General features: G+C 44.3%; 1 protein-coding gene across 1 annotated transcript in view; it reads right to left on the bottom strand.

Moving 5' to 3' along the window:
* The window catches only part of dnah3 (dynein axonemal heavy chain 3), a 186,252-nt gene that overhangs the window by 20,515 nt on the left and 144,101 nt on the right, over positions 1-21,636 (bottom strand). Inside the window, exons 44-51 of the mRNA XM_078239899.1 lie at positions 20,990-21,146; positions 18,333-18,476; positions 14,439-15,105; positions 10,885-11,050; positions 9,589-9,805; positions 6,731-6,913; positions 5,296-5,494; positions 1,533-3,674 (exon numbers count right to left, since the gene is read on the bottom strand). Coding sequence (XP_078096025.1) covers positions 1,533-3,674; positions 5,296-5,494; positions 6,731-6,913; positions 9,589-9,805; positions 10,885-11,050; positions 14,439-15,105; positions 18,333-18,476; positions 20,990-21,146 — 3,875 coding nt within the window. The remainder of the gene's footprint in view (positions 1-1,532; positions 3,675-5,295; positions 5,495-6,730; positions 6,914-9,588; positions 9,806-10,884; positions 11,051-14,438; positions 15,106-18,332; positions 18,477-20,989; positions 21,147-21,636) is intronic.

Here is a 21,636-nt window from a genome sequence, read left to right as displayed (position 1 = left end):
AATCAGCCTAAACAGCACATCTTTGGACTGTGGGAGGAAACCGGAGGAATCCCACGCAGACACGGGGAGAATGTGCAAACTCCACACAGACAGTCATCCGAGGCCGGAACTGAACCTGGATCCCTGGCGCAGTGAGGCAGCAGTGCTAACTACTGTGCCACCAAATGTCCACAAGTTTGAAAATTGTATTAAGTGTTTGGAGGCAATAGTCCCTTCACCAAAATCCCTTTATTTACAATTCCAACAGCCGTACGCAGAGTGCTCGCAGTCAGCAGTCTACCTTCAGGAGTGCCAGAGGAACTGACACTCCCGGTTAAATACAAGCAGAAGACTCTCTGATTGGCCCATCAATTGACTCCTTAATCAGGGAGTTCATATTCCATTAGGCCAAACTCAATGGCCCGATTGAAGTCATTACAAAAATTTGTACGTTTTTTTCTCAATTGTGCAACACACACATCGCTGACATTAGAACATGGGCAGAATAAATAAAAGGGATGAATTTCCACCGGGATCCTTCCGTTTGCACAAGTTTTGTGGGAGTGTCGTGGAAATCTCAAGAGATGGCGTAAGACCTTTATATAGTTTCTCTGGAGTTTCGATAGCATTCTGATCTAAAAAAACTACAGAAGCGCTGAGGAAATTCGACCCCAGAGATGGAAGTTATCACTCAAAGCAAAACGGGAAACTGAGCTTAAAAACAATACACTACATCAAAACCTATATAATTCATAAATGAGCACAAAATTACAGTTTAAGTTTATTTATTAGTGTTACAAGTAGGCTTATATTAACACTTCAGTGAAATTACTGTGAAAATCCCCTGGTCGCCACACTCCGGCACCTGTTCGGGTAACACTGAGGGAGAATTTAGCACAGCCAATTCACCAAACCAGCACGTCTTTTGGACTGTGGGAGGAAACCGGAGCACCTGGAGGAAACCCAGGCAGACACGGGGAGAACATGCAGACTCTGCACAGACAATGACCCAAGCCAGGAATCGAACCTGGGTCCCTGGCGCTGTGAGACAGCAGTGCTAACCACTGTTAGTTTGCTATTTACATTGTTTTTTTATTCAATCTTGGGATGGGAGGTGGGGGAGAAGTCGCTGGCTCATTTCTGTGAGGACATTTAAGAGTCAACCACATTGCTGAGGCTCTGGAGTCACATGCGGGCCAGGCCAGGTAAGGACGGCAGGTTTCCTTCCCTAAAGGACATGGGTGAACCCGATGAGTTTTTAAGACAATCGACAATGGTTTCATGGTTATCATCAGTCTTTTTATTGAATTTAAATTTCACCATCTGCCATGGTGGGATTCGAACCCAGGTCCCCAGAGTCTGGATTACTAGTGCAGCGACCATACCACTATGCCATTGCCTCCCATAAAGTTTTTCAATATTACTTACCAGTATAAAGAAAACATTACTCTGATTGGATTAAAAGACTAAAATATTTTTCCTTTGAATCCAATGTAATTGTTTTCCCAAAAGTGTAACAGTTAATGGATGAATGATTAAACTAACCAGGTTACCTGCCATGGGGTCAGCTCCAGGGGAAAGAATGAATATCAGAGGTGCACAGCAATGGGAATCATTGTAACTGCCACCAAGATCAAACGTTGGAGGTTCAACAAATGTCTTTCCCATCGTATTGGCAATAAACTGCTGCACTGCTGGAATGATCTTGTCTGGTCTGAAGCATCGGATAACAACCAAGTGATCCATTCCTTTCAGGGAACTCCATTCATCTGGGAGGGCTGCTTCGTGAGGTTTGGCAGAATCATAAATCTCCTTCCACTTTTCTACATTGAGAACCACATGATCCGTTAGACCATCCAGGTTTGGCAGACTGGACGCTCGGACGATCTCTGACCAGCATTTTTCAGACAGCCACTCAGGAGCTGGGTTAGAGTACGGATTATCAAGGGCTACACCACCAGTCAGCAGAAAGCGCCATAGCTCCTCGTCCACTTCCCCGTTCCCTTTCATGATCCCCACGTTAAGGAGCAGCGAAAAGAGCAACTTGTCCTTTTCGAACAGCGAGCGACAAATATTGTTGTAGATGCTCAGTGTGAAGTGTTCCATTATAGCCAAGATTCTCTTGGCCACATTTTCACTCTTTTTACTGTTTGCGATCGACTGCACGTACAGGTTAATGAACCAGGTTAGTGAGTACTGATACATCGACTCGATGTGAGCCAAGTCAGAGATGCAGAAAAAGACAATGGATGAGTGGACGGCAACGGGCTTGTAGCCCATTCGCGTGATATCGATTTCTTTCTCTGTCGCAGTTGCAATTTGTTGCTTTTCAGATATTTCCTCCGAGAGCAACTTGGAGGAAGATAACACTTTAATGGCAGTTTCGTCTTCCAAGATGTTTCCCTGCGACGAGGACAAGACCTCAAGGATTTTGTCCTCTATCTCCTTGAGTTGTTTTTTGTTTTGCGCGCTCTCCAAGATCAACATGTTCTTCTTTTCTTCCAACTCAGGCTTCTCTTTGGCAGCCACGATGCCCAGCAACTGATCTTCCAGGCCCAGGGGGGTAATCATGAAGTTTAAAAGACAAACCTTTACTGCTACCTCTGGGAGGTAATGTGGACTTCTTAGGCGGGTGGTAATGTAGAATTTGAAATCATGTGAATACTCAATTACATTTTCCCCCAGCTTCATGACCTCTACTCCATGTTGCTTATACGTTTGTTTCAGCAGTACCGGCTCAAGCATGGGATCCAGCTCCTCACCGATATTTTCTAGTAACAGTGGGGTGCCAAATTGGATGGCATTCTCTAAAATCCTTACATAGTTGGAGTCTGACAGTTTTATCACTCCAAGTCTGTTGTTTTTTTCCATATTCTTGACCCATTTGTTAGCTTGACCTTGAGGATCAATCATTAAGGGCCACCTTCGTGAGTTGGAAGTGATTATCCCATTGTCAATGGAAAAAGCATCAACTGGGAGCCCGGCAATTTGCCAAGCGCGGATTTTTACAGGATCTCCTAATATGCCACTCAGGGAGAAGTAATCAGAACAAGGGATTAACTTCTCCTTGCACAGGAACTGCCACTCACTTTGGCATTCGTGACGGTAATCAACGGTGAAAGCCCCTAGATAGGCGACAGTGCCTGATGACAGGAGGACATCACCAGTTAGATCTTTGTACTTTATTCCCAAAAGTCGGGCAGCTTCGGTCCACCTGTCTTTCTCTCCACCCAGCCCGCCGATCAGTTTCTCCGCACGCACAAGTTTCTGTGAGCACAGCTCTATGTTGTCTTCCAGATCCTTCTTTCTGTTATTCATAATTTCAAAGTCATCATTCAGTGCCTGCAGTTTGTCCTCCAAAGCTTTCAACTCTCCACGTTTAACATTCAACATCTCCATCTGCACAGCAAATTCCTCCTCGGCTATCCTCAGCCGCTCTCGCTTTGGACCAACCACCTTTATGACCCGTTCATACACCTCCATGGCTCGAATCCATTTACACAAACCTTCACAGGCCGACGATACGTTCTTAATGACGGACGGCTGAAAGTCCGGATGGTCGATAAACCTTTCTCTGATTCTCTTCATGATCAGAGGCGAAATGTTGTCCTTGTCAAATGACTTCAGGCTTTCAAGGAATTTAAGATCACCTAGAAGTTTCTTAGACGGGCCCCAATAATCCTCAATCATTTTGCCTGTGTGGAAATTAGGAAGAAATAATCAAAACCTAAGAATCGTACTCTCAATTATTTTTTGTCTTCATATCTTGTAATAATTTCAGCTTGTTCCAACTTGAGGAATCACTTAACTATAATAATCAAAACCTTAATCTGCATCAATGCAAACACAGTGGCTACAAGAGCAGGTCAGAGGCTAGGAATACTGCGGTGAGTAACTCACCTCCTGACTCCCCAAAGCCTATCCACCATCTACAAGGCACAAGTCAGGAGTGTGATGGAATACTCCCCACTTGCCTGGATGGGTGCAGTGCCAACAACACTCAAGAAGCTTGACACCATCCAGGGTAAAAACAGCCCGCCTGATTGGCACCACATCTACAAACATTGAATCCCTCCACCACCGACGCTCAGTAGCAGCAGTGTGTACTATCTACAAGATGCACTGCAGCAATTCACCAAAGATCCTTAGACAGCACCTTCCAAACCCATGACCACTTCCATCTAGAAAGACAAGGGCAGCAGATAAATGGGAACACCACTACCTGCAAGTTCCCATCAAAGACACTCACCATCCTGACTTGGAAATATATTGCCGTTCCTTCACAGTTGCTGGGTCAAAATCCTGGAATTCCCTCCCTAACGGCATTGTGGGTCAACCCACAGCATGTGGACTGCAGCGATTCAAGGCGGCAGCTCACCACCACCTTCTCAAGGGACAACTGGGGATGGGCAATAAATGCTGGCCAGCCAGTGACGCCCATGTCCCACGAATGAATAAAAAATATATATTATTACCAGTTTGTCAGAGAAATATATCTGGTGGGGTGGGGGGAATGTTTGTAAAATCGCCTAGGTTGCAAACACTTTTTAGATAAATACGTATTTGCCACTCCAATTGAAGGGTAAAAGGTGGAATAATTGTTCCGACTTGAGGAATCACTTAACTACAATAATCAACATCTTAATCTGCTTGGGGCTAAAGGAATCAAGGGATATGGGAGGGAAGGGGGGGGATCAGGATATTGAATTTGATGATCAGCCATGATCAAAATGAATGGTGGAGCAGGATCGAAGGGCTGAGTGGCCTCCTCCTGCTTCTAGTTTCTATTAATACCACTCATCTTCAAACTAACAGCCACCAGCTCAGATATTGAGACTGCAAATAACTTAGAGAATACCATAGAAGCATTAGCTGCATATGCAGGGCCACCCATTGACTGTAAAATACTTTGCGGCATTCAGTGTTGATGAAAGGCACTATATAAATGCAAGTCTTCTGTTCCCCAATGTAGAACAACACATGCCACTGAGCTGGGCCATCACCACTGTAGACAAGGGGTGGGATTCTCCGACTTCCCAGCTGCATGTTGCTCAGCGGTCGGAGGTGGTGCGCCATTCGTGGGTGGTAAGATTCTCCGGTCCCGCCGCGGGACTGGAGAATCCTGCCAGCGTGAACGGCCAGAGAATTCGGCCAAGGTTTTTGCCGTCCAGTTTCAAGAGCTGGTTCAGTGGATTCAAATCAGATCTTCCGGGACAGCATTCCTTAGGCTTCCCTGACTCCAAATATCATTCTGTTAATGTAAAACAGTTGCGATGAGAGGGGTAAATTAATGTTATGATGAAGTAAATCCAATACCTGATCCAGTTGGATCTGGTTTTCGTTCTGGCTTTATCCCTTTGATCACACAGATACTTTCCATCACCAGCTTTATGGGACCCGGTGGATTTTGCATAGTCTTCACAACTGTGATATCAGCAGGCTTCAAAGTATCGAGGGCAGATACAGCAGCCTCCAGTGCTGGCATGGCTTCTGCAAGATCTCCCTCACATTCATCCTGCCATGAGAAATTCCAAAAGAAATAAAGTAAAACATTATATTCAAGTGAAGAATATCTTGCTGGTGATGTGTTAAATACCCTGTGTTTCAGAGAAAAAGACAAGCTCCACTACAACCCCTACAGTGCAGAAGGAGGCCATTCAGCCCATCGAGTCTGCAACGAACACAATCCCACACAGGCCCTATTCCCATAACAATATGCATTTACCCTAGCTAGTCCCCCTGACACTAAGGGGCAATTTAGCATGGCCAATCCACCTAATTTGCACGTCATTGGACTGTGGGAGGAAACAGGAGCACCCGGGGGAAACCCACACAGGCACAGGGAGAATGTGCAAACTCCACACAGACAGTGACCCAAGCCGGGAATCAAACCTGGGTCCCCGGTGCTGTGAGGCAGCAGTGCTGACCACTGGGCCACCGTGCTGCCACAATGAACACAGAAACATCAGCAAATACTTCTCATCAGCAGTTCATTTCTTAGAACATAATTTCAGTCCCCAGTTTGCTTCCTACATCACAATAATGTGTTAACCCCATTCAATTAAGTCTGCAAAATGCTTAGTATCACTAAACAAAGTAAAATAATCAATGATTCCTTAATTTAAGCATAATTTACCATTTTGTTTTAATAACTGATTGATTAAGTTAGCTGCTTACCCATTAACTTATCTTTAGATCTAATGGGCACATCTTTAGGGAAGGCGATGACCTAGTGGTATTATTGTAGACTTATTAACCCAGAAATTCAGCTAATATTCTGAGGACCCAGGTTTGAATCCTGCCACAGCAGATGGTGGGATTTGAATTCAATAAAAAATATCTGGAATTAAGAATCTACTGATGACCATGAAAGCGTGGTCGGAAAAACCCATCTAGTTCACTAATGTCCCTTTAGGGAAGGAAATCTGCCGTCCTTACCTGATCTGGCCTACATGTGACTCCAGGACCACAGCAATGTGGTTGACTCTCAACTGCAATTAGGGATGGACAATAAATGTTGGCGACGCCCATGTCCCACGAATTAATTTAAAAAAATCTTGACAATCCTATTTAATATCCTGGGCTAAACCACAAATTTAAGTGGCATGTCACAGAAAACATTTGTATTTAATGACATTTTTCATGACTATAGCAACATCCTAGAAGGTAACTTGGAAAATCCCAGTTAAGATCAGCCTTGTGTGAAGGAGATTAGTAGTGATTAATAACAGGAAGGCTGGCTGTGTCGCACCTTAATTTCCTGTGCGGCAGCGGCAGCCTCGTTGGCCACTGCTTCATCTGCTGCGACCAACTCCCTTGCGGCATCAACTTCAACCGTCTCCTCTTCAATTTTTACCATCATCTTGTCAGTCTCGGCGGAAGTCTTGATCAACTCTGGCTGCAGGTCTGTCAATTCCTTTTGCATCACAGACACCTAATGGCGGGTCACAATTCTCTCTGCGTTACTGATTTCTAATAGAACGTGACAACTGGAAATAGCCACGTTATATATTCACAAGGTCATATACGATTGTATATGAAACATAATGCAGTACAGCGACCCAGTATGATGGGGAAATAATTAACCAGTCCTTTCTTAAAGGTGATGTTTCGAGTCCAGATGACCCTTTGTCAAAGCTTTGACAAAGGGTCATCTGGACTTGAAACGCCAGCTCTTTTCTCTCCTTACAGATGCTGCCAGACCTGCTGAGATTTTCCAGCATTTTCTCTTTTGGTTTCAGATTCCAGCATCTGCAGTAATTTGCTTTTATCCCTTCTTAACGGTAATTTAAAGGTAAAGTCGCCATTGTCCCAGATGACCATAGGCTGCTCTCCTCTTTTGGAGGGGGAGAGCTGACTGGCGGTGATTTAACCTGAGGGTCACCGCACCTCAGGCGAGGGGCAAGGTTCAGAAGGCGGGGACTTCATGAATAACCTCAGCCGGTACGGGAATCGAACCCACTCTGTTGGCGTTGCTTCGCATCACAAGCCAGCTGTCCAGCCAACTGACCTAAACCAACACTCCCACTGGGCAGTCAGTGGATAAATAATTGAGAGACCCAGGTTCAAATCCCACCCCGGTCGATTGTGAAATTTGAATTCAATTAAAATCTGGAATTAAAAATTTCTGAGGGGTATAAAATGCAGGAGACCCAAGGTTTCTCGACCTGAGTTAAAATAATTGACTTTCACCTTCACCACAGAGGTACCTAACTCGCTGGCCAGAATTCTCCAACCCCCTCGCGGCTGGGATTCTCCAGTCCCGCTGCAGTAAATGAATATTTGGCTGAGCAGAAAATTCTCTGTTCTTGCTGGCAGCAGGTACAAGACCGAATAATTCCAGCCACAGAGCATATTTCAAACCTCTTATAAAAAGCACCAATTTTAATTTTTATTGATTTAGAAATGAACCAGGTAGTCTATTTACATAAAAACAGGAAGTGCTGGAAAAACTCAGCAGGTCTGGCAGCACCTGTGGAGAGAGAAACAGAGTTAGCAGGTGGAAGTATCCAGGCCCCAGTGGCTGGTGTCCCCACTGCTGAGGCAGCTCCCATCAGCCGCTGGCAGGATCCCCTGGTCCCGCCAAAGTCAATGGCGGTTTACATTCCTTACCCGTGCTGCCATTAGTGAACCCAGTTTGACTTCGATGGGACCAGGAAGTGCTGGAGAAGCCCCCTCCCCCACTAGCGTTTCAAGTCCAATATGACTCTTCAGTTCCAAAGATGAATCACATTGGACTCAAAACATTAACTCTTGTTTCTCTCTCCACAGACGCTGCCAGATCTGCTGAGTATTTCCAGCATTTTCTGTTTTCATTTTGCATTTCCACTGTTTGCAGTATTTTGCTTTTGTTTTAATCTATTCACATCATCTCTCTTTCCCCCGTTATACCGTTTTAGCTTCCCTCTGTGCTTTCTATATTCAGCTGCTTCTCCACAGTTTTAAGAACCTTACAGTTGTCATAAGTCCTTTTTCTGTCCATTTTAACCTCTATATGTAGTCAAGCTCTAGCTTTGGCTGTTTTGTCTGGACCCCTAATAAGAATGTGCTGACTCCATACCCAAGCCATCGCCTCTTTGAGGCTGCCCAATTAGTGTTTTGCCTAACAAATTTGATTTGAATCTACCTGGGCCAGGTCCCTTTTCAACTCACTGAAGTTAGGCCTCCATTTTTATGCTTTATCGCTATGAAGACCAACATTTGCCTTCCTTACTGCCTGCTGTACCTGCGTGCTTACTTTCAGCGACTGATGCACGAGCACTCCAAGGTCTCGCTGAGTATCCACCTCTCTCAATTTACACCCATTCCAGTAATAATCTGTCTTCCTATTATTGCTACCAAAGTGGATAACCTCACATTTATCCACATTATCCTGCATCTGCCATGCAGATGCCCACACACTCAGCCTGTCCAAATCACACTGAAGCATCTCTGCATCCTCCTCACGGCTCACCCTCCCACCCAATTTTGTATCATCTGTAAATTTGGAGATAATACAGTCAGTTCCCTCTTCCAAATCATTAATATATAATACATAATGCTAGTAATCTAGCCTTGACCTTCCTTCGTTATTGGGCTGGCAACATAATATTCATGTCCAGAAGCGGCACTGTCACTATCCCAGTCCATATTAGGGTAATTGATTATCACTAGTTCTCATATCTTTCTGCAATTTGCCTGAAAATTGCTCCACTATTTCTTTCCCAATATGTCGCACCATCCAAACGCCCAACAGCTCCCCAACTGTTCTTTATTCTAACCAAATAAACTTTAGTCGTTAACCCCCTCAACAATCTCATTCCTCACCAGTGCTGCAAATGGCATTTTTTATCAATACTGACATCCCCTTATTTCCTTATTAACCAGGTCTGATGCCGCACTAGAATTATACATCACTGCTAATCCTAGGTTCCTTAATTACGCTCCTATTTTCACATCACTGCAAAGTACATCCCTCCTGTGCCAGGAGTAAAATCAGTAATTTGTTTTCTCTGCATTTTGAATGTTCTTCTCAAGTCCTTGTCTATAGAAAATAAAATCAGTCATTTCAAGCGACCCTGGTAAAATAATCAGAAATGGAACGAGAGACTGCGTCAAAAGTAAACTCACCTGTGAAGATGCAAAATCTAGTTTCTCTAGACCAACAAGGTAACGATTTCTCATCAGATCAACTTCCTGCCTCTTTTTATTAAGCAGAACTTTGAAGGTCAGGATTAATTCCAGGTAGGAAGTGGGTGTCACATAGTTATGTCTCCTCAACGTTGAGAAATATTTAGCCGAAAGGTTTCTTGCACTCTCTTGGAAATACTTGCATAGTGCAACAACTCTGCAAAAAACATGGGCATCTTCAAGATTCATGTTTACAGTGTACTTGTCTCTGTTTCACATCACATGTACTTACAAATGATGAACTATTTTATGCACAGATTTATAAAGTGATTATTATATTACCACATTGTTGATTAATCACAATTTTAAAAATGTTTCTAAAGTAGCCTTTGCATTTCTTTCTGACGGAATGGCACACTTTTAAAAAAACTACAAATGATCACGCAACAGAAAATTGTGCGAGATCTCCATGAAATAGGTTTACTCTGGAAACTGTGGGTTGAACTATGGCAAAAGTATGGAGCATTATAAATTAACTCAGCAGAAATTTAACTTCCGACATCAACTGAAACACTTTAAGGCAGGGAAGTCAATTTCTTTGCATATAAACTAACTTAGAACATGTGTGAAAAATGCCAATGGTTGTAGAGATATCTGTGTGACTGCACAATGATGAGTGACATCCACACTGCAGTTTTCCCTAAACACCGCGAGTTCTTTTTAAAAGCTAAAAAACTTGCTGTAACTTTTGCAAGCAGAACTTCATAATCAACCATGCAATACTTCCATCTGTATTGCTGGAGATGCCGGCTGGGGTGGGCACAGTAAGAAGTCTCACAACGCCAGGTTAAAGTCCAACAGGTTTATTTGGAATCACGAGCTTTCGGAGCATTGCTCCTTCGTCAGATGATGAAGGAGCATCTTCACCTGATGAAGGAGCAGCGCTCCGAAAGCTCGTGATTCCAAATAAACCTGTTGGACTTTAACCTGGTGTTGTGAGACTTCTTACTGTGTCCATCTATATTGTAACTTATTTCTGTGTTATCCCGTCAGTCTTCATTGAGAATATGATGCAGAACATGCCATAAGTGGCCATTACAAAACCACCATCTCTTCATTGATCTCATACTTTAGTTTGCTTTCCACCATCAATGAATTTTCGGTATGAATTGTCAGCTGTGCATTGTGCAGCATTCGCTATGACTTAGTACAAAGGCTACGTGGATGGACAAATCAAAATGCTGCTGTATAGAAATGTGTTGCTGCAATGAAATTAAATGTCACCTGCTGACTTACTCTTTCCTGACTTCATATTCCAATTCTACATCTTCCAAGAACTTGTGTGCCACCATTTCTAAAGCATCACTCGGCCAAACTTTGAACCAATCAATGGTGCAGCAATTTATAAGTGATGGGAACATTCGCAGACGATTCCGAAAGGCATCTCCAATTGGACTCATGACTGCAAAAAGAAATTTTCCCATAAGGCATTTCAGGAAAAGCACGGCAAGAACAAAAATATGATGGACTGAGATCTTGGTTGGAATTCTTTGATCTCATTCGCCCCGCCAGCGAGTGCGGAGAATTTGGCGCTCAGCCAAAATTTCATTCACTGCAGCAGGACCGGAGAATCCCAGCCACGGGTGAGGTTGGAGAATTCCAGGCCTTATGGTGCGAAAATAATTTATTTTGAATCCGAATACTGATTTCCCCACATTGTTAAATCCATAGCTGAAAAGTAAGAGATTAATTCAGACAGGAAAAGCATCAGTTTTAAACAAGCAGAGTAAGAATACAAAGTACAGTAAAAGTAAAGTTTATTTATCAGTCACAAGTAAGACTTACATTAACACTACAATGAAGTTACTGTGAAATTCTCCTAGTCACCACAGTCTGGCGCCTGTTCGGGTCAATGCACCTAACCAGCACGTCTTTCAGAATTTGGGAGGAAACTGGAGAACCTGGAGGAAACCCACACAGACACGGGGAAAACGTGCAAACTCCACACAGACAGAATGTTCAGAACAGATACAGAGAGGAACCATGTTTGACTAATTTGGTGGAATTCTTTGAGAACATTACATTTGCAGTGGACAATGGGGAACTTGTGGATGTGGTGTATCTGGATTTCCAGAAGGCATTTGACAAGGTGCCGCACCAAAGACTGCTACATAAGATAAAGGTGCACAGTGTTATGAATAATGTATTAGCATGGATAGAGGATTGGTTAACTAACAGAAAGCAAAGAGTGGGGTAAATGGGTGTTTTTCTGGTTGGCGATCAGTGACTAGTGGTGTGCCTCAGGGATCAGTGTTGGGACCGCAATTGTTTACGATTTACATAGATGATTTGGAGTTGGGGACCAAGTGTAGTGTGTCAAAATTCACAGATGACACTAAGATGGGTGGAAGAGCAAAGTGTGCAGAGGACAGTGAAAGTCTGCAAAGGGATATAGATAGTCTAAGTGAGTGGGCGAGGGTCTGGCAGATGGAGTACAATGTTGGTAAATGTGAGGTCATCCATTTTGGTAGGAATAACAGCAAAATGGACTATTATTTAAATGGTAAAAAATTGCAGCATGCTGCCGTGCAGAGGGACCTGGGTGTCCTTGTGCAGGAATCTCAAGGAGTTGGTTTGCAGATGCAGCAGCTAATTAAGAAGGCAAATGGAATTTTGTCCTTCATTGCTAGAGGGATGGAGTTTAAAAACAGCGAGGCTATGTCGCAGCTGTATAAGGTGCTGGTGAGGCCACACCTGGAGTACTGTGTACAGTTTTGGTCTCCTTACTTGAGAAAGGATAGGCTGGCACTAGAGGGGGTGCAGAGGAGATTCACTAGGTTGATTCCGGAGTTGAGAGGGTTGGCTTATGAGGAGAGACTGAGTTGACTGGGCTATACTCATTGGAATTCAGAAGGATGAGGAGAGATCTTATAGAAACATATAAGATTATGAAGGGAATAGATAAGATAGAAGCAGGGAAGTTGTTTCCACTGGTGGGTGAAACTAGAACTAGGGGGCATAGCCTCAAAATAAGGGGAAGATGATTTAAGACTGAACTGAGGAGGAACTTCTTCACACAAAGGATTGTGAATCTGTGGAATTCCCTGCCCAGTGAAGCAGTTGAGGCTACCTCATTGAATGTTTTTAAGGCAAGGATAGATAAATTTTTGAAGAGTGAAGGAATTAAGGGTTATAGTGAGCGGGCAGGTAAGTGGAGCTGAGTCCACGAAAAGATCAGCCATGATCTTACTGAATGGCGGAGCAGGCTCGAGGGGCCAGTTGGCCTACTCCTGCTCCTAGTTCTTATGTTCTAGACTCAATATACTGGGGGGAGTAATTTTCCCATCACACCAGCCACAGGAATCGTAGTGGGTGGGGGGACGGACCAAGCAACGATCCGTTGACCTCGGGTGGGATTTTCTGGTCTCTGGGTGAGCGCGGCCGGAAAATCCCCCCCATCAACTCTGTTTTGCTCCCCATAGATGCTGCCAGAGCTGCTGAATGTTTCCTGCAGTTTCTGTTTTTATTAAGGATTTTCATTCATCAGATAGTTGAGCAGCCCAAAATCTTTCCTTATGAAGTCGATTTGTTTAAGTAATGATCCTTGGTCAAATGAGGTATTGGACTGAAATCCAACAGTACATTTTAATTATATGGTGCTTTATCACCATCGGTACTTAGGTTTGTGGAAGATGCTTGTCTTTAACAAAAGGAAGAGTGAAATAGGCTGCTACCCAATCTCAGAGCAGGCTGCTCATTCCAATAAACAGCTCTTGCCAAGTTACCTTAGGTTGATCTGAACGAGATTCAAATTGGAACTGGATCCACTCTTGTGATACCAGCAGTTTTAATTTGGAATTAATTGAAGCTATCAATGTAACCACATTGTATATCATAACTGAATTAACATTTAGAACACTCCAAACTGAGAGAGATATTGATGGACAGAAAGAAAGATTACACATATTTAGCACCTTTGGGGTGGCACGGTGGCACAGTGGTTAGCACTGCCGCCTCACAGCACCTGCAACCCGGGTTCGATTCCAGCCTTGGGTGACTGTGTGGAGTTTGCATGTTCTCCCTATGTCTGTGTGGGTTTCCTCCGGGTGCTCCGGTTTCCCCCCACAGTCCCAAGATGTATAGGTTAGGTGAATTGGCCATGCTAAATTCTCCCTCAGTGTACCTGGACAGGTGTCGGAGTGTGGCGACTAGGGGATTTTCACAGTAACTTCATTGCAGTGTGAATGTAAGCCTACCTGTGACGAATAAAAAAATAAAATAAAAAAATAATAGAATCATAGAATTCCTATAGTGCAGAAGACTTGGCCCATCGAGTCTGCATGGACCCCCCTGAAACAGCACTCTGCCTAGGCCCAAAGTTTGCGCATTCTCCTCGTGTCTGCGTGGGTTTCCTCCGGGTGCTCCGGTTTCCTCCCACAGTCCAAAGATGTGCGGGTTAGGATGATTGGCCAGGTTAAAAATTGCCCCTTAGAGTCCTGACATGCATAGGTTAACGGGATTAGCGGGTAAATATGTGGGGGTAGGGCCTGGGTGGGATTGTGTTCGGTGCAGACTCGATGGGCCGAATGGCCTCCTTCTGCACTGTAGGGTTTCTATGATTTCTATGATTTCTAACCTGCACATCTTTCAGACTGTGGGAGGAAACCAGAGCACCCGGAGGAAACCCATGCAGACACAGGGAGAGTGTGCAAACTCCACACAGACAGTGACCCAAGCTGGGAATCAAACCTGGGTCCCTGGCGCTGTGAGGCAGCAGTGCTAACCATTGTGCCACCATGCCGCCCCGTGAAGTGTAGTCACTGTAATAATGTAAGAATATGAGATCTTACCCAATACAATGTGCAGGTTAGCTTTTACTTTTTCAATAAAGTAATTATACAATGAAAGTGGAGTGGCTTCGATTCTCTTCCCATCCGTCCTAGCCACACTTTGCATCTTCTCAAGGAGTTCAGCTTTCTCGTCTGCTGGGAAGATATTGGGTACATCTCCTGTGTTCAACAACATGTTGATGTCTTCCACGAATGACTCATCTTTAATTTGGCTGTCATTGAACATAAAGACAGTCTGTTTGCCATCAACTCCAGTCTTGATCATGATCTTTTTAACGTCATCCCTCCATTCACCTTTGCCATAGTTCTTTGTAATTTCAATTTGGAAGAGGTTAAATTCATTCATGAACGTGGACAGTTTGGTAGCACTCTGCCTGCCACTCCCACCAACACCAACCAGGAGCAAGTGGCCATTGTCCTGCTTTAGTACTCTGCATATTCTGGAGATGTGCTCTATAGCAAAGCGGAACATAACCAGGGACATTGGAGCCTTACTGACATTGTTGTACTCTGACAGGTAGTGCTCCATGATTGATGTAAGTTGCTTTAAGTCTATAATCTCATCATAAGCCTTTATACTGGCATCTGGCTTTAGATAATCTCCAAAAAACAGACTGCGGATATTGTCATCAGTAACTTTTCCCGATGGAGTTAAATGGCTCAAAACCTAGAGGGTGCGGATGGAAACAGATTGCATTAGGGTTTGGTTGTGTGTTTTTCATTTGGATTATTTTCACAGTACACTCATAAAACAAAGGTGCCAGGGGCAAGTTTTAAAGGAGATGTATGAGGCAAGTTATTTACACAGAGGGTGGTGGGTGCCTGGAGCTCGCTGCCGGGGGAGGTAGTGGACGCAGATACAATAATGACTTTTAAGAATATAAGAAATAGGAGCAGGAGTAGGCCATCTAGCCCCTCGAGCCTGCCCCGCCATTCAATAAGATTATGGCTGATCTGAAGTGGATCAGTTCCACTTACCCGCCTGATCCCTATAACCCCTAATTCTCTTACCGATCAGGAATCCATCTATCCGTGATTTAAACATATTCAACGAAGTAGCCTCCACCACTTCAGTGGGCAGAGAATTCCAGAGATTCACCACCCTCTGAGAGAAGAAGTTCCTCCTCAACTCTGTCCTAAACTGACCCCCCTTTATTTTGAGGCTGTGCCCTCTAGCTCTAGTTTCCTTTCTAAGTGGAAAGAATCTCTCCACCTCTACCCTATCCAGTCCCTTCATTATCTTATAGGTCTCTATAAGATCACCCCTCAGCCTTCTAAATTCCAACGAGTACAAACCCAATCTGCTCAGTCTCTCCTCATAATCAACACCCCTCATCTCTGGTATCAACCTGGTGAACCTTCTCTGCACTCCCTCCAAGGCCAATATATCCTTCCGCAAATAAGGGGACCAATACTGCACACAGTATTCCAGCTGCGGCCTCACCAATGCCCTGTACAGATGCAGCAAGACATCTCTGCTTTTATATTCTATCCCCCTTGCGATATAGGCCAACATCCCATTTGCCTTCTTGATCACCTGTTGCACCTGCAGACTGGGTTTTTGGGTCTCATGCACAAGGACCCCCAGGTCCCTCTGCACAGCAGCATGTTGTAATTTCTTTCCATTTAGATAATAATCCAATTTGCTATTATTTCTTCCAAAGTGAATAACTTCGCATTTGTTAACATTATACTCCATCTGCCAGATCCTCGCCCACTCACTCAGCCTGTCCAAATCTCTCTGCAGGCCTTCTATGCCCTCCACACGATTCACTTTTAAGGGGCTTCTGGACAAATACATAAGTAGGATGGGAATAGAGGGATATGGTCCCCGGAAGGATAGGGGGTTTTAGTTCAGACGGGCAGCATGGTCGGTGCAGGCTTGGAGGACCAAAGGGCCTGCTGTAATTTTCTTTGTTCTTTGTTCAAAGAGAAAGGAAAACAATCAAACCAAACAATTGCTCTGGAACTGGACTGCTTTCTAGCCTTTTTAAAGGGCTTTGAGGGATTAACCACATTGTTGCTCTGCCACTTAATACAATCATGGCTCACCGGACACTCCAATACCTTTTACACCCACTAATAGGAACCAAGACCGAAATTCTTCCCAAAAAAATTCTAAATGTTGAATTCATGTGAAAACTGGAGTAATTCACGTAGGTTTTTTCAGTGTGAGTTCAGGGAAGAATCTCCCACACTTTGTGCACTGCAGAGGCCGCCAGCATGAATATCATTATAAAGCTGTGGGCGGACCTATTCCCGCTGGAGAAGCCGGCAGCATAGTGCTGAGTGGGCCACTGCGCATGTGACGATCTGTCAGTGCCGATATGTGCAGTGGCCCCGCACCGCCGGACTCCCGATTGTTAGCCAGCTCGATCGCTGACCAGACACGTGACCCCCCCTGTATTTCCAGCTCTCCGAGCCCCCCCCCCACGGCCTGATCGCTGGCCCCCTGACCATTCCCAAGCCAGCCCCGAACCCCCCCTCCCAGCCTGCCCAGATCTCCAGCCCTCGCCCTCCCCTGACAGTTATCCCCCCATGCAGCACCGACCCCCCCAGCAGGCTGACCCCTCCCACCCCTCCAACCGCACCCCCACCCCAGATCGCTGGCCACCCTCCTTCCCCCACCGATCCTGTCAGCAGAGTGGCAGCGGGACTCCCCCACCCCCACCGATCACCCCACAAGACCCGCCCCCATCAGGCCCCATCCCCATTAGACCCCGCCCCCTTGGCCCTGCCCCATGTCCGATGGACAATGGCAAGATGCCCCCTGGGCATTTTCATTTTACCTCTTGGACAGTGCCAGGTGGCTCAGGCTGGCACTGGAGTTGCCAGCGGGCCCAGAGATTTCAATCCTGGGCCCACTAATCAGATTTAAATGAAATTCAAATGAATATGTAAATATTTTCCGCGTCTTCTCGTCGATTTCCGGTGTGGAGTTGATGGCGCCGGAAATCCGGCGCTGGGAGACGCTATCGTGGCGGGAACACATGCGTGAATCTTGCAATCAGCCGACAAGAATCTCCCGGTCCGCTGCGCTAACAAATGAGTGCGGTGGGATTGGAGAATGGCGGCCCTAGCTTAAATTGAAGGCTAAACTGTAAATAATAACGCAATTAATAATATAGTGGTCAAATAATTTTGTGTCACAATTGTTGGATAACTTTGGGGAAATTGGCTACAACCAGGGCAGCATCCTTCTCTCTCTGTGCCAGTTTACGTTTCATCGTTCTATGGATTACCACCCTGGCATGGCAGAAAGACTTGTGCGCTCCGACAATTCCTCCAGCAATGCCATTGGGAGCTCTTCGTTCCTCATAGAGCCAGCCATGATGGCAAGGTTGGAGTGAGCTGCTAAGCAAAGTGCGATCCAAATGTCCTTGACAGCGGAACAGATTTAAAGATTCAGTTGATGAGATTAGGGGGTAAGGAATGAGCAGAGATTTGTGGTGAAGTCCTCATTCCTGCTCTTTGTTTTAGTTTCCCCAAGTAGAATCATAGAATCCCCACAGTGCAGAAGGAGGCTATTCAGCCCATCAAGTCTGCACCAACTCTGACAGACGCCCTCTTCTCCCACCCTATCCTTGGAACCCCACACATTTACCATGGCTAATCCATCTAACCTACACATCCTTGGACACCAACGGGTAATTTAACATGGCCAATCCACCAAACCTGCATATTTTTGGAATGTGGGAGGAAACCGGTCCTCCCGGAGGAAACCCACGCAGACACGGGGAGAACATGCAAACTCTGCACAGTCACCCAAGGCCGGAATTGAACCTGGGTCCCTGGCGCTGTGAGGCAGCCATGCTAACCACTGTGCCACCCCAGTAATACCAGTGCAATTTCCAACATCTAGGAAACAAAATCATAAGAAGCACTCGCAGTTACCTTATCGACAGATTGTTTGAAGAAATTTGATGTGGTTTCTTTAATTATGTTGAAGAATGTCTGCCTATCATCATCCGCTATCAACCTGTCATAAAACACCCTGTAAACTTCGTGAATCCAGAGACGAATCAGTTTTTCCCCCTCCTGGAAAAGGAAATTATTCACAGCATTTAATTAAAACACTTCATTAGATCCACGTTATAGGAGGGATGTGCAAGCACTGGAAAGGGTGCAGATGAGATTTACCAGGATGTTGCCTGGGCTGGAGAGATTTGGTTATGAAGAGAGATTGGATAGACTGGGGTTGTTTCCCTTGGAGCACAGGAGACTGGAGGGGGGGAGTTGGGATTAGAATAGTTAGGTGGTTTGTCTTTGACTGACATGGACGGGATGGACTGAAGGGCCTTTTTCTGTGCTGTGTACGTCTATGATTCTAAGAATTGTTCAGAGTAAAAGCTTCAGTATTGAAAAAAAGCAGTACACAAGATAAGTGCTGCTGTAAAAGTAGCTAACATGTTGTGTATCACACAGCTTTCGTGTTTGAGGGACTCCAATCTTTGCAGAATAAATGCTTGCTAAAGGACCCCTTATAAAGCACAGAAACTAATATTGCCTCAAAGCAGGCTTGCTCTTATGGCATCAGATATGAAGTTCACATGACACTGAATCCACTGCATGCTATTCCATATGGCTTCCCCTCTGAGTCACAAGATTCCTGGTTCATGTAGTACAGGAATAAAGGCTGACGCTCCAGTACAGTACCGAGGGAATACAGCTGTCCAAAGTCCCAGCTTTCGGACGAGACATTAAACCTGCCTCGAACCATCTGCCAACAGAGTGAATGTAAAAGATCCCATGGCACTATTCCAGAAAAGAATAGGGGAGTTACCCTCGGTACCTTGGCCAATATTTCTCCCTCAATCAACATCACAAAAACATATTATCTGGTCATTATCACAGATTTGTTTGTGGGAGACATCCACCTGGTGGTCGTGAAAAGAGCTATATAAATGTTATATATTATATATATTAAATAAAGCCCTTGCTGCATCTACCTCTGTAGAAAAGCTTATCTGAGGCTGTGCCAAATACTGGGCCTACTCTACACAAAAAAAATCAACCTTGACAATTTCTGAGGGGACAGTCTATATATTGTCCAAACAAGTGCATTTTATTTGAGAACAGGTTGGGATCCTCCATTTTGTTTCAAAGCACTTTAATTTATTCTACCTAGGTAGAAACATCTTCAGCATGTGGCACAATACTTTTGTGAGGATTTTAAAAATATTTTGGGGGAGAAATGGTAAAAAAGGCTGTGTGTGTATAAATGGGTTAATTAAGTTGGGGAGAAAGGTTTATTGAGACAACTTGTCTGGGAGAGTTGGGAGATAAAAGGTGCTAAATACATGCATTTGTAATAAGAGGCCATGGTGAAGTAGATTTATAAATAAACAAGTTAGGCTCAGAAATTTGCATTAGGAGATAGATAGGGACTTGGTTCTCAGCTGTTAAATTTCAAAGGATGGTAAGGGATTTTTACAATTTATAAAGATTTTATAAGTAAACAAGGGAAGTTTATTACATTTTATTTGGCCTAAAGGGAGAGGCATTGGAAAAACATGAAATATTTTATATTTTAGAAAAGTTGAGTTCAACGAGGTGCTGAGGACAATAGGATTGGAGATAAAAGGGAAAATGATATTTAAAGAAAGATGTTGAGCTGAGTTCTGTTGAGAGAAGGTGAGAAATCTGTAGCAACCATCCAGAAACCAGGGAAGTTTTTGTTTCAGAACACATTCTTGCTTCTGAATTTTCTTGGATTTCCACAACAGGGTGGAAGCGAGTGAAAGGTGGTGTGGTGTAGCTTTACTAAAGTGACAGCAGTTTTGCCTTGGGTAATATTACTGGAATTTTAGAGAGAAAGATCTATAAGGGTGTGTTGCCAAGAAGGTGATTACTTGTGTGTTCTGACCAAGTGGGTTTTTTCGGGGCGATTTCATAAGACTATTTTAACTGTATAATTTTAACCTTGAGTGCATAAGTTTTATTTTCTTCTTGTTATTCAATCCTTTAATTTTTAGAATCCTAAAAGTGTTACTGGAATGCTATGCTTCTGGGATCTGTAGATTTTTCCTCATATGTAGAATACAAAAAAAGGTTATGATTAGTTACTCAGGTTTCCCTCTGGGATTTGGCCTGCTAAGCAAAAAAAAACATCTGTTATGGTCATATCACCTTTTATGTCACTTCAAGCTATAATTAAGTAATCCTGCCTCTCAAATATGGTACTGCTCTCTTTTGATTAGGGTCTTTTTAGCACTGGCATGATGGGCCGAAGGATCTCTTTCTGTGCTGTAAACTCTATGGGGGGAATTTTCCCGTACTGCCCACCACCGGGAATCATAGAGGGTGGGGGGAGGGACGAACCGTGGAAAGGTCCGTTGACACGGGTGGGATTTTACGGTTTCGGGTCGAGCGAGGTTGTAAAATCCTACCCTGTGACTCTATGACATTTTTAATTGTAATTCTGTAGGTGGCTGGTGTATTTTTGTAAACTGCGCAGTTGCCTTTTACTTTACATAATAATGACTTGCCTCAAATCCAGTTCAAGTTTTACCATGTGCTTTCAAAGACTGTAAAAGAGTTTCATCACCCACCTTCAGATGAGTGCTTGGACACAACAGCACTCCTTTGATCACTCGAGAGAAATCTCGCAGGTTGAATATATAATGAGATTTGGAAGGAGTGGGGAGAAAATTATCCACTGCAGCCTTATACACTGCCATGGTAGCTTGTACCATCATCTTGCCCATTCTAAAATATAAGAGAATTCAACTTTAAACTCATGCTCCCAGTCAACATCAACAAGAACAACAAATATTGCACATTTAATGCTTATAATGCCCCAAGGCACTTCACAGGAGTCTTTTAAATAAAATTTGACACCAAGCTGCATAAGGCAATATCAAGTCAGATGGCCAAAGTCTGGTCAAAGAGGTAGCTTTTTAACAAGTGTCTTAAAGAAGGAAAAGGGAGTTGCAGCAATTCAAGAAGGAAGCTCACCACCACCTTCTCAAGGGCAACTAGGGATGGGCAATAAATGCTGGCCAAGCCAGTGATGCCCATGTCCCATTTGTTATAGAAAAAAAGGTGGAGAGGCAGAGAGGTGTAGGGGCCTAGGCAACTGAAAGTACAATCAGCAATGGTGCAGCGATTAAAAGCAGAGAATCTGACGAGGCCAGGATTAGAGGAATGTGGTTACCTCAGAGAGCTGTGGGACTGGAGGAACTCACAGGGATTGCAG

The sequence above is a fragment of the Mustelus asterias genome, chromosome 23 (genome assembly GCF_964213995.1).
Source record: "Mustelus asterias chromosome 23, sMusAst1.hap1.1, whole genome shotgun sequence".
Classification (NCBI taxonomy): Eukaryota; Metazoa; Chordata; class Chondrichthyes; order Carcharhiniformes; family Triakidae; genus Mustelus; species Mustelus asterias.
Note: the sequence above shows the minus strand (reverse complement) of the source record. Positions and strands in the feature narration are given on the sequence as shown.